Consider the following 13,563-nt stretch of genomic DNA (forward strand, 5'->3'; position numbering starts at 1 on the left):
AACAACGAGCTCTAGTACCTTAGCATCACAAGGATGGTGAAAGCAGGCTGCAGCCAACAACATGTTGTACATTATTGTTCATGGCCACCAATCTCATGACCCAGGCAGGAGCATTGGAGCTGGAGAAGGCAGGCATGAACAGATGGGATATATTGTGCAATGGTGAAGGACCCACTGGCTAACAGGGCTGCTTCCCAGGCCTCTGAATCAGGTTGCACAGTTTGGTGTGATCAACAATAGGCACACCAACAACCAAGATTTTGGACAACGCCGGAGGAGACCTCAGCCGGAGGAGACCTCAGCCGGAGGAGACCTCAGCCGGAGGAGACCTCAGCCGGAGGACTTCTGGTCCAACATTTCTCCAGCCTGTCAAAGTCCCTCTGGATGGCAGCATAACCCTCTGGAGTGTCAGCCAGTCCTCCCAGGCATCAGCAAACTTGCTGAGGGTACGCTCTGCCCCACATCCGGATCATTAATGAAGATGTTGAACAGGACTGGACCCAGTATTGGCCCCTAGGGTACACCACTAGTTACCAGCCTCCAAACAGACCTCATGCCACTGATCACCACCCTCAGGCCCACCCATTCAACCAGCTTTCAGTTCACCTCACTGCCTGCTCATCCATCCCATGTTTCATCAGCTTAACACTGGTCTAAAACTTATACGAATAAGACTTTAAACTTCCTTCCATACAGTGTTCCCTGCCTTCCCCTCCCAACTCTGTAAGGTCTATTCAGAAGACAGTTCTACTTAACTAAGGTTCCAAAAAATTAGAATGTTTTGTTGTTTGTTGGGTTTTTTTGGCTTGGTTTTTCCCCTTCTCTTTTACCTCACAAACTGCTGGGCTAACTCTGGCCACTGAAAATCATGCATATGAGAAAGTCACAAAAAAATGGTACTTGTCGTCAGATACTAACATTTAAATATATACATTTCACAGTAAACAATGAGCAGACTGATCTCAACAGATGTTTGATTTTTGTATATTTAGAAGGCTTCTTGATTTTTTTATTTTCCTTGAACAATCTCAAGCAAAGCGTACTGCAGTTGTCAAGACTGATTAAGTAAAATTAAAGTCACTAGAGTATAAGTTTTACAGTGAACCTTCTTAATTGTCAGCAATCTCAGGTGAAAAAACTGAGAACATAAAATAAAAAGACATAAAATATTCAAAGATGAGGGAACTAAAAGCATCCTGTTAAGCCTCCAAAGATCTGTCAGTATTTGAAAGCATGTTTCGCATCTTACCTCCATTGAAAATCACCTCTCCAAGACAGTCTCTAGGTACTTTAGATGCACAGCGTTTGTGACAGTTGAATCTGCAATCTACAACAGAAGACAAATAAGCCCATGACACCAGAATCTTACTCCTACTCAGACACTAACATTCTATCATTCGCTACTTCCATCACAAGCTTCAGTTCAGATTCATACATTTGCATGTAACTGAAGACAGCACCGATGAGGTCACCTCCAGAAGTAAATTAACAATCTCGTCCTGATGCCACATGTTGATTTGCCCCACCACTATTTACTATGTCAGCACTTCCTCTTCCAGTACAAAAGTTTTCTTCTTCTCTAGCTTTGTCTGTAGTTATTTTTTCCATTATGATGTAATTTTTCCCATCTTCTCATCTGTTCCACACCCTTTTTTCCATTGCTGTATGATTTAAATGTCTCATCTCTATCATTTTTCACCACCTGCTGCCTAGTACTTGCAGCCATCAGATCCTCTAGGATCAGAAACCTGTATCATAGAGCAAATATGCTCTGCACTAAATCCCAAAGTCTAGCTCCCCTATCATTCAGATTACAGATTTGGCTGAACACTGAAGCTCCATTTCTCCCTGCCAACGCATGGCAGACGGAATAATGTTATGTCCAGATCTGCCCTGACGTGGAGATGGAATCTAACCTGGACGTGTGCCATTTCTGCATCCGAGGTATCAGATGCAACCTACTGAACAAAGTCCAGCATATACCATTAGAGGTAGTAAAAGAAATTTCCATTATTAGCAGCATCACTGTAATTTTTGACTGTGTATCAACATCATGAATTTCAAAACCACCTACTGCTCCCGTAACTGTTTTCAAACCGATAATTTAGCCCGTTTCTGCTATCCAAAGAAAGCTCATCATGCTTTCAAGTCCAGACAAGAGAAAAATCATTATCTCCCCATTTTTAGCAGCAGAGAAGCCAAACCCTGGAGCAAAATACAATCCTGTTCAGCTTCTGAGTGCCTACGAGGAAGCATCCTAGGAGAACAATGAACTGTCCTTTCTATAGTGGTGTTTTCAGTCCATATTATGCAATATGGTTACTTTACTAGTTTGAACAGAGCTGGAAGAAACAGAAACATTTCAAGTCCTACCAGGAAACTAGAAAGAGTGAGTCAATCCTAATCAATTAAACTTTGTCTAGAAACATTCTTGGGTACTGCAATGCAACTCTCTAGTCTAGTAAACAGTTGTAAACATCCCCTAGGATGCTTTCAGCCCACAGCATTAGCACAATCTCAAACAGTTCCCAGGTCTAGTTCATAAGTCAGAGCATCCCATGAAATTTTTCCCAACGGGCAGCCTCCCTACAGCCACCCGGGCTCAGATGCTAAGATGACTTGTTCACGGGCACAGGTCATTTTGGCCCTGTTGATCAGAGTGTCCAGGAATGTTCCTCGGGCACATTTAATTTATTACCAGAAATACAGCCTTAGCATCCCAAAGATCATCCTGAGAGTCCAAGTAGAAGCCTGGATGAATTCAAGAAATCCAGGGCTCTTATGGGTACTCAGGAACATGGGACTGCTGAAAGACCCCAAGCTTTGGGAATGTGCACAAGGAAGTTTGTGGAAACTTTAAGAATCTGTAGGAGAAAGCGGTATGAAAATAATTTGATTGTTTGATATCAATTCCTGATATATTCAAAATATGTATAGGATCATACTGTGCAATGACAGGCCTATTAATAAACTTATTTCTGTCCTGTGTGCATACATAACGTTTCTTTATTCTTGTTTTCCATACATAAATTCTATTTTTATACAGCACCATTCACTTTCCCAAAACTGATGTGGTAGCCCCATTTCTTCAACTGGATATACAGTCACAACAACTGTATTTGGTCAGTAGTATTTATATGTTAGAACTGCAAGGCATCTTTTTCAGGCTTCGTTATTCATGTATTGCATGTATCCAAGGGACACTCAATATAACTCAGAAACATATCAAGAGATTTGAGTATCAAGGGATACTCAAATAACTCAAAAACAGTTCAGGATGCAGACCTCAAACAGACCACAAAGACTGCAAATTATTAAAACAGAAATGAAAGATAAGCTACATGAGACAGTAGTATTTTTAGTCAAAAGAAAGTTAACGCAGCCATAAGCTTACAACTTTTGCTCTCTTCTACTTAAGGAAATTGAAAATGTATAAAGTAACCGCTTTCAAAATGTTGATTGACCTTTGCTACTCATGTTTGATAAACTTGCATGAGAGCAACAGAAAGTCCTTTCCATATTAATGTTTAGGATTCATCACTACAGTTCTCTTTCCTGCAACAAAGCTGACAAATCTGCACTACCCAGCAACGAAGTGACAGAAGACGACCACAATGTCATCGTTATGCCCTGGGAAATGCACAAAAGAGTCGGAGAACTGAAGTCATGCATCTTAACGTATGCTAAATAAAAACCATGCAGCTGATGAAGCCTAAGCTAGTTCAGGAAAGGCACCTACCTGTACGATGTTTTTTCCAAAAGACAATAACCAGTATCCTGTGCTAGAATGATATAATGAAAACTTACAAGTTCTTTAGTCATGAGTCTAGAAGGCAGACATTGAACAAAGGGAAATATTTCCTATTTATATTAATTTAGAATTATCCTTCTAAATTTAAGGCGTTTCCAATCTATATGTGATTAAACATTTTTCATAAAAACGTACAATGCACAGCCTACTAAAATGAAAATGAGGGCTGCTGTTATCCTCTCAAAAATATGCATTTTTTCAAAAATTATACTGCCCCATTTTGTAGTATACAACTTTCTAGCAATCAAAACAGAAGTTGAAATCAGTTTTAAATACAAGACCTTCACTGAAATTTATCGCTGCAGCCAAAAATTAAATGTTTACCTTTACACTGCATTCCTTGGCGAAAAAGGCCCTTAAGTAGCCGTTTGCAATACTGGCATATGGTGGGACGAGTGTAAGAGTGAACAGCAAAGGTGTGTGGAACCTTCACTCTGCAAAGCACCATCTTTTCCATCCAGATGGGACGGCCGCTCCAGGAGGGAATCCTCTTACTAGGTTCTGGGCAGCAGCGCTGGAATAAAGAAGGTATACACGATTTGCACCAAAACAATTCCACTTCAGGAAAAATAAATAAATTTTTAAAATAAATAAGTAAATGTTAGGGGGGCTGGGAGGGAGGTGTTGGCTCAGAAAGTGAGTGTGTAAGAACCTGGCCAAGAAGCTTTAAAAGGAGATTCTCGTATCATAAAACGAAAACACCAGACGAAAAAGCCTTGCAGAGAACAGGAAAGTATGTATGAATCTTTATTTCCACAGAAGCTAAAATGCTAAACATTCAGTCTTATGACCTTTTTTTTTTTTTTAAAGCAACCTGGCAAGGCTGACGGACAGCACGTACAGACCCCCAAGCAGGGGATAAAATGGAAAACACGGGAGGTAGGCAAACCAAAATCCAATCATTACCTCAAGCTATCAGTTTCAAAAAGCAAAGAACAGCATACCTGGATAGCTTACTAAGTTAGGCAAAAATACTTAGAAAATTAAAAAATAATTTTGGAAATTAAACCCCCCAAGAAATCTTTGAAATTAAGTTAAAAAAACAATTAAATTTGCAATTAAAATGGCAATTAAAACAAAAAAGGCATTGAGTATCATACTAAACATTCAGCAGGATAAATTTACAGTTACCTACGTCTACAGAAAATTGTAACGGAACATGGCCCTGTACATCTGACCTAAAGTATTTTAGGACTGCTAAAAGATGAACCGCAAATATGATAACAGAATATGATAACTGATCATCTAAGCCAAGTATTCAAAATCAGATAGCAAAGAAGATATGTCAAAGAGGTACTAAACACGCATGTAGAAATCAAAAGTTAAATTCCATGAGAGGAGAAATGCTTACAATTTTATGTTCACTGAACAGATCTTACCAATAGTTAGAAACATCAGAATAAATATTTTTCATGACTCAAGACTAGGCTTTGCAGCCTCTGGCTAAAAAGCATTATGTTCTTGAACTAGACAATCTATACAATTTATAAACTATGGTAAGAAGGTAAGAATTGTTATACTGTAGAGTAATACAATTAGATAAGCAGGAAAGACGAAGTGTTAAAAGCACTGCTTTTACCCCACAGTGAAAGCAGCAATGAACAAATGGATCTAATCACTGCCTGCCCTGTCTTCAGATCCCAATATAGTTACAGGATATCTGATAACCTCTCAGCAATCCTCATAACCATTATAATAAAGAATTATTATGAATGATGATCTTTACTGTAAGCCCTTCATCCCCTACACTCTCCTTGATAAGTCTTGGGTTATTTTTTAGATTGTCTGTGAAAAGCTTAACAACATATCAAGAATACTCGCTGCTCTCCCAGCATAAAAGCTTACAATTTTTAGTAAAGTAACTACTCTATACTGATACTGTAATTACAGAATGAATCTGTATTACGAAGGCAGCAAGGTGTTTTATCATTCCCAAACCCAAAGTTCTCAGACTTCATACAACCACAAATGACAGGCTAATAATTATACATAAAAGTTATAATTTACTTCCAGTTTCACTTCTCACTGTAATAACAGTTATCAGTAAGTGCCACTGTCTAAGACTCACCAGATTTAAAAATGAACTAAAACCAATCACAATGGTTAAGCTCAACTCCCTTGTACTCATTATGAGCCACTTGCAACACTAGCTAGTTCCCCTGAGGTTAAAGGATTTAAAACCAGAAATTGTTTCCCCTTTTACATTACATACTTCTTCAGAGGCAGAAGATGTGTATTCAGCTTGTGCTGGTCTTGGAACTGAAAGCCCTGCTCCTGGTAAAGACACATTAGACAGACGCCTCTTTCTCACTCCACTGCAGTTATTTGGAATCTTGAAGGCACACCGCTTATGGTAGTTTAACCCACAGCCTGAAAGAGAAGGGTTTTAGACAAAAAACCCAAAATCTCCCAACATTCGAAATAACAAAAATAGTACTAATGTTTTGATAAGGCAGTTAAAAAGATGACCCAGGAAAACACTAAAGACAGAAACAGACTGTCCAGTTAAATTCTCTTATTTTAGTGTTCTTGGTGTGGTCCACAGAAACACGTTTTTTTTTGCACTGCTTGCTATAATAACGATCTCTAGTAAGCCCAGCTCTAGAAAGAAGGTCTAAGACCCCGAAACAGCTGATAGCCCTCCTGACTTCTCCCCACAGCAGGAGACTTTCATCACTCCCTCCCTCCAGAGCACCAGAGCCAAGGAGAAGCCAGTCAGCAGGCAGCGTCAGTACCTGACAGCAGGCTGCAGAGCGCTCCGCTGCCAGCTGGATGAAGGCCATAAGGAAAGGGATTCCCCTTTGGGAGTCTCTCCAAAGTATGTGCTCCTTGTGCAAGGAACACATGCTTCTAAGCTAACTTTTTTTTTCCCCCCCCAAAGTGGGAAACAAGAACACTTCTAAGTCATTTGCCTAAGGTCACACACAGTTTGTGGTAAAGCCAGGATCTGAACTCGGGTTTCCTGATACACAATCCCTTCCAATTCTATTAAATACAACACTTACCACATGCTCTCATATCAAACAAGATATATTTTCCCCTTATTCATCTTATATAGATGTATACACACAAAAATACACTAAAAGTCACAGACTTACCTTCACATTTTAATCCTTGTCGTACCAAACCCCAAAGCATCTCTCCGCAGTAGTCACAAAAAGTAGGAGCCTTGTAGGAATGCACATAAAGTGCATGAGGACGAATCTGGAAATCTTCAACTGTAGCCAGAGCTTTTAAAAAATTGCAGTAAGTTATGGTTCTTGCCACAGGATCAACAAGGATTTTACTGTACACCATTTAAATACGCATTTAGAAGATTACACGGCTTTCAGTAAGCTTTTCTAGTGAGGAAAAATTCTGTTGGATTCTGCAGGCTAATGGCCACAACTAATGAACAGTATGAGTCATGATGTTGAAAACCTCACTACCTTGAGAAGGCAAATATAACAAGCTTTGCTAAAGTCAACTTAACAGGAAACATTTGAAAGAGCAATTTAATTTCCAAGCTGGTTTGCAACCTAAAAAATTTTCAAATGAACAGTTCTACAAGTTAGATTTTTATCTTCTAAAGGACTTTTTCAATAAAAGTTTATTAGAATGAACTCTATGTGTATCAAAACAGAACCGTGGATACAGTTTCCATGGAACACTGGAAACTTCACCAGGAATGTTCTTTTTCTTAAACAAGCATAGATACATTTAAATGAGTTTTTTTGTCCCATTTCTTTGGAATGTAAAAAAAAAAAGTGATATTTTACACTAACGTTACTTTGCCCTAATTGTTACTATTCTTTGATCAAATATGTACTAATGCTTCACATTCAGATTCTCATGTCTCAGTTTTAAAACCCTACTGAAAGAGATTTACACGCCTTCAAAATGCCTCAATTTCTAGTGGTCTGTCTGTTTATAAGGAAACTGTCAGAGATTGCAAGAGGCAGCACACACAACAAATTTTCCAAACATGTCATTCACCAGAAGCAATGAAAAGCTCAAACCAAGATGATCAACTACTGAACACCCTAGACATGCCTTGAACAGTAGCCTGAAATGCAGCCAAGGAACTCATCCTTATGACTCTGGAAATCATACTTTGTTGGTCCAATTTACAAATCTAATCCCATGACAGCCAAGAGATTGCTCTGTCTAGAATGTAACTTCAGTTTGGCACTTAGTCCTCAAAGTCTGAAAGAACTGCTCAGTACTAATCCAGCTTTTATTTGTAGTTTAACTACAGCTGGCTTTTGGTTGAATTTGATGGGGTATTGATGAAACACATACAATTCAAATCAGTTAGGGGTTGGGGGGGCTGTCCTTGTTATTGAAGAGTACTACAGGTTAATAACCACCACTGTCAGGACTTCATTTAAAAGAAACTGTTTTCAAGCACTACAGTAACCCTCAAGAGTTTGTCCTTATAGGTATGACTCAGCAACTATGTTTATTTGGAGCCTTTTAGCAGTATAAACCATCAATGGCAAAAGCTACAGAACAAAAAGACAGATCTAAGCAAAAGAAAGCCAACAACAGGGCTGGAAGACCAAATTCTGAATCCTGTCTGCATTTCAGCTTCAATAATACTATTAATAAACTTATATCATTATAATTATACATTCATATTCTTATAATTCAGATTTACCTGTAATAATAAACCTGAAGAAGATTAAAATGTGACAATGAAACAATAATAAAATTGAGTACTGATGCATGAGTACCACTAGGATTTTCTTGGAAACCTCTACCCCAAAACAGTGACCCAGTATGAGAGTTAAGTCAAAGAGCTCAAGGCAAGCATGATAATAATGTTCCATAAAGTCCTATTTTCTTTGAATCTACTGAATAAAGTGCTGTTCCTCTGTTGCAACAGTACCTACCAGAGAGTACAACCTCAACAAGATCTCCCTCATGTATCTCTTCTGCTGATGTAATTCGTTGCAAAATATTATCTGAGTTCAGGTCATGACGGAAGAGAAGAATTTTGTCATACATGCCAAAGAAACCACACTCTGGGAACTGCAATAGAAAACAAACTCTAAATTAACACACACTCTTTCATAATCCTATCCATAAATGTTTTCAGCAACAGCTACAGAACTTGAGTGTTTGGAGTGTTCCATGGAAACAAAATTGATCTGCTTATTTTTGAGCAACTGAAGCATTTTCTGAACTGAAATGTAGCATAAAAAGTTAAAAAAACCAAACACACAAAAACACAAACAACATATACCCCCCCTTCCAAAAAAAAAAAAAAAAACAACCCAAAAACCACCCACACACCAAATCAAATCAATACCAACTTCTTCCTTGTTTTCCCCCCACCAACAGTGACACTTTTTTTTCCAAACCTGAAAAGAAATAATGTTAAAGTTTTTGTTTCTTTGGGTTTTTAATCTCTCAGATCTGCATAATCAGTCTGGCACCTGAAGCCAATGCAGATCTTTCTAACTCAGATACCACCACCTGTAACCCTTATTGGGGCAGACATCTATTCAGCTCCAGACACTCCAGCAGCACCTGCCACACTTTTCTTGAGGGGCAAGCCAAGAGAGGCTCCATGTCACTGTTCTACAACAGTTTAGATCTGCAGATGCAAGAAAAGGAAAACTTGATTCCCTACAAGGACAGAAGATAATGTTGTAAATCCATATAGGGAATAGACACACCAAGTAACATGCCATTTTTCCATGACACTTCACTGAAAATAGCTTTCTTATTCTGTATTTTTACCACTCTTCAAAATATTGTCAAGTGTGAGTAAAACTTCTTAAAATGAAGAGTTGAAGAGTAAACAGCCAGTTCACACAGAAAAAGAGCAGGAATAGACCCTGCAGAAGAACGAGTACCAATCAACCAGCTCCTTTTTGTTTAAACAAGAATTCAAATTTGAGGTGGGAACACACACAGAAGTGCTCCCACCGAAGAAAACAGAAAGAATGTGGGGGGAAAAAAAAAAAATGGAAAAGCACACAACAAACTTTCAATTAGTTAGGTAACAGACTACAGCTCAGTAATTTAGATCTTGCACAGTCAATAAGTAACAGGGTCTAAACTGCATGAAGCTTGTGGTATACTAATTGTCCTCAACTAAAGTAGCCAAAGACTTGTTTCTACCAAATCAAAGACATAATGAAGGGATCCGTCACACCCATTGTTTTCACACTCCCTTCCCATTCAGAGAGAAAATTATTTCCTCTTTCCTGTAGCAATTTTATCCAAAATATTAAGTTGGCCTTCTGTTTCGGTGCGCACACCCTACACACTTACATTACAATAATACTGAAGAATCTCCATGCTCTGGAAAGCACACTATCTACTTGGACAGTCACAAAGGGAGGCAGAATTTGTGCCATTTAACCCGTGCAAAAGCAAAAGAGGGACCTGACAAAATTATACTGACAACAGTAGACATTTAATCCACAGCACCAAGAAACTGATTTACTGGTCTGATGCCAAAGCAGCAGGCTGCTTCATCTCCCAACTCATTCTTAGGCTCCCTACATAAGTTTGATATTCTCTTGCACTCTGTACAGTAGCCATGATGTACAGATATGAGAGCAGCATTATATTCCCCTGAAACAGATGCTTTTTAAACCTTTATACAATAAAATGTTATTGCTTAAAATCCCTTAAATCATCTGGAATTACCTGCAAGAACTCTCTTATCACACTTTATTTCATTATACTCATCTGCTGATTCATCTTGATAAATAGCAAATATCCTAGAATATTATGAATATTACATTTTTCCAATCTCCCAAAGATTATTTGTATTAGGAAAGCAAATAAAAAGCTTGAAGATTAGCTGTGCTTCCCAAATATGTGTCTCTATCTCTGCAAGGATGCACAGGACTTGATGTTCAGAACATGCATAGATACGGGACACTAATAGTTCTTCCAAGGGAACTAACAGTTCTTCATACCTGGAACAGTGCATAAACCTGCTTTAAGGTCTAACTCAAAAGTCCATTGTGCCTCAATTAACAAGAAAACAAGCTATATTTACCTTTTTTTTTAGTAAGTGCTGTGAGGTTTTATTCCTTGATACTATACGCACTGTTTAGCCAGGTATCACACCTTAATGCTAGTATCAATAAAAGCAAGCTACCACATCAATGCTACAATCAATTGTATCCTCAAGACAATTTCTACTTATAGTCTATCAACTGCATCACACTGCTGAAAAACTTAATTCCAAGAAAAGGGAGAGAAAAATCAACAGGAATATGGTATGTATCTGTCTGCAGATAAGCATGACACTTTTTATTAATGCTGATATTAATTTCAGCTGCCAGGAGGGACAACTGATGATTCAAAGCATAGTGTGAACTATTGCTTCTTTGTATTAAGTTCACAGAACCACCTGAAACCACAGATTTTAAGGAACCTCTAAGATATTTCACAGGTTTAAGTTTCCTTCTTTTGATAAAGACATGTCTTTGTTTCTTTTTTTTTTTTTTTTTTTTTGATTCTTTGAGACCATAAACCCATCGCACAGCTGCCAGAACATCCCTACACATAATCCCCCACCCCAGTAACCAGAGGTCACATAATCACATTCCAAGAAGCACTTATTTTAAATGCTATGACCATATGTACTCTGCATGTGTACTATTTACCCATTCTCATGTACAAATCTTGTATTTATTGAAAGGTTTTAAACATACCACATTAATTTTGGTGACTAAGAAGCATTAGCTGACACAAAAGTTACAGATGAGTACTCAAATCCTCTTTGTGAAAGCAAGTGTAATCATTAAAAATGAGAGACATTACTTTGCTTAGAAAACAGAATCAACATTTAATTCCAAAGTTTGTAAAATAACAGTAGAATGCCTATAATTAACATCTGGTTTTCAAATAAATTCCAGACAAAGGCTAAATTAATTTCTGTGGAATAAAAGTATTGTAAAAAAAGCAAAATCATCTATTATAGATTGTTAGAACTGTTGGCATCAATATCCTCATTTGCTTCTATGTTAATTAAATTGACCTTTTAAGCTGTGTGTCATGAATGCTTATGACACTAGAATGACATGTTTTACTGCCCTCTTCTCTCAAAACAAGTATACATACACATGGATGAAATGACTGTGAAAGGTTGTCTGGTTTTGTAACTGTAATATTTAACCTCCTAAAAGATAATTCTTCTATTTACAAGCTTCAACTTGATCAGTAGCTTCTGGACTAAGATGCGGAATCACAATCTCAGGCCTAACAAGACTAACAATAATCTATGCTAGTATTTATTGCAAGAAGCCTATCATTAAACACAGACAGTTTCTATACTTATGTGTCACAGACTTCACCCAGGACACGTTTTTCTACGCATTGTGCATGCCTAATCTCCATTTCTGAAGCAATCATTCCAAAAACTAAAAGCATGATAACCTGTTCATCAGTGCTACAGAGCTGCAGTTGCTACAACCCACAACAGGGCAGGCATAGCCGAGGAACCTTGCAACAGCTCCCTTACCTATCCTGCCTGTTAGGTCAGGCGCTTATCTTGATGTCCACAAAGGAACAATCCAGGTGGGGCAGCCCATACAACACCATACAACCCCATCAGCCCACCACAGGCCCATCTCCACATGCCAGTGGAGCAGAGAGGCACAAGGGCATGCAGAGAACCCAAATTAAGGGCTCCAAAGAAAGGATACCCTGTCCAGGCCCATCCCAGGGCTGTCACAGGAAAGCCTCAGCCCCAGTTTCCAGCCATAAAACCTACGAAGATAAGTCAACACTACAGCACCTTCTGGACTGAGGGGGGTTGCTGCCCAACACTACGGGACACGTTATGAGACATCAGAGAATTAGGATTGTACAAGACTTATGGGATGTTTATGGAAAGAACCAAAGGCAAGAGAAGAGGTGATACAGGGATGAACAAACATGGGGAAAAAAAAAAACAACATAGGGATAAGAAGATAAAAAAGGCTGGACACCTGTAAACAGTGGCTGGTCAGAACAGTTGTCATGCCCTGATCAGCACCATCTGTCCCATCTTTTCATTAAATTCCATTCCTAACTATTTTCCTGGATGACACATTTTCATTCTGAGCACATGTGCATACGGGAGGTCTGAGTGCCAGCAACTGAAGCCAGGCCACAGGTCAGAGGACCCATGTGTCAGTGGTGCCAGCGACTGGAGAGACCTGAGCGTGTGAAATCAAGAGCTTGAATATCCAGATGCCGGCAACTGGAAAGACCAAGATCCAGAGGCTGCTGCTGGGCGGAGAACGCCTGAGCCCAGCTGCTGGAGACATCCACTTTTTTCAGTTGGGTTTTTTTGGTTGGTTGGGGGTGAGTGTCTCTCTCGGTTCCCACTAACAGACCTTCATCCTGAACCACCAGAGAAGGGTACAATATGAGACCATTGCTGCTGTTTGTGTTCATGTGAGTGCTCTGCATGTCTGCCTGTGTCAAACTGTGTGTATACACATATGTATTGTACACCTGTATCCAAGTGCCTGTGCCTACTGGGAATATGTGGTCTTGCTACTGGTTGGACCTGGGGCATTGAGCTGCAGCAGCCTCGCCTCTGCCAGGTGGCTGTCGGATTCAGTTGTCCCTAACAAAACTTTTCGAGTTTGATGAAAGAGTCCTGCCCTTTCCTTGCACACACCCCTACATGATTCCCCTGTTATAAAAGAACAGACTAACACAAAGACACCTCTCTGACCACTCCTTTCTACACACTTGAGCTCAGATTACTCTCCTCTGCCCCCACTACAGTCCTGTGCACCCAAGCAATG

The 13,563-nt window shown here is 39.2% G+C and overlaps 1 protein-coding gene across 1 annotated transcript in view; it reads right to left on the reverse strand.

Moving 5' to 3' along the window:
- PRKD3 (protein kinase D3) overlaps window positions 1–13,563 on the reverse strand; it is a 47,522-nt gene that overhangs the window by 22,795 nt on the left and 11,164 nt on the right. The window contains exons 3-7 of the mRNA XM_054197446.1: window positions 8,686–8,824; window positions 6,910–7,041; window positions 6,024–6,181; window positions 4,136–4,325; window positions 1,250–1,327 (exon numbers count right to left, since the gene is read on the reverse strand). Of these exons, the coding sequence (XP_054053421.1) occupies window positions 1,250–1,327; window positions 4,136–4,325; window positions 6,024–6,181; window positions 6,910–7,041; window positions 8,686–8,824 (697 nt within the window). The remainder of the gene's footprint in view (window positions 1–1,249; window positions 1,328–4,135; window positions 4,326–6,023; window positions 6,182–6,909; window positions 7,042–8,685; window positions 8,825–13,563) is intronic.

The sequence above is a fragment of the Rissa tridactyla genome, chromosome 3 (genome assembly GCF_028500815.1).
Source record: "Rissa tridactyla isolate bRisTri1 chromosome 3, bRisTri1.patW.cur.20221130, whole genome shotgun sequence".
NCBI classification, from domain to species: Eukaryota; Metazoa; Chordata; class Aves; order Charadriiformes; family Laridae; genus Rissa; species Rissa tridactyla.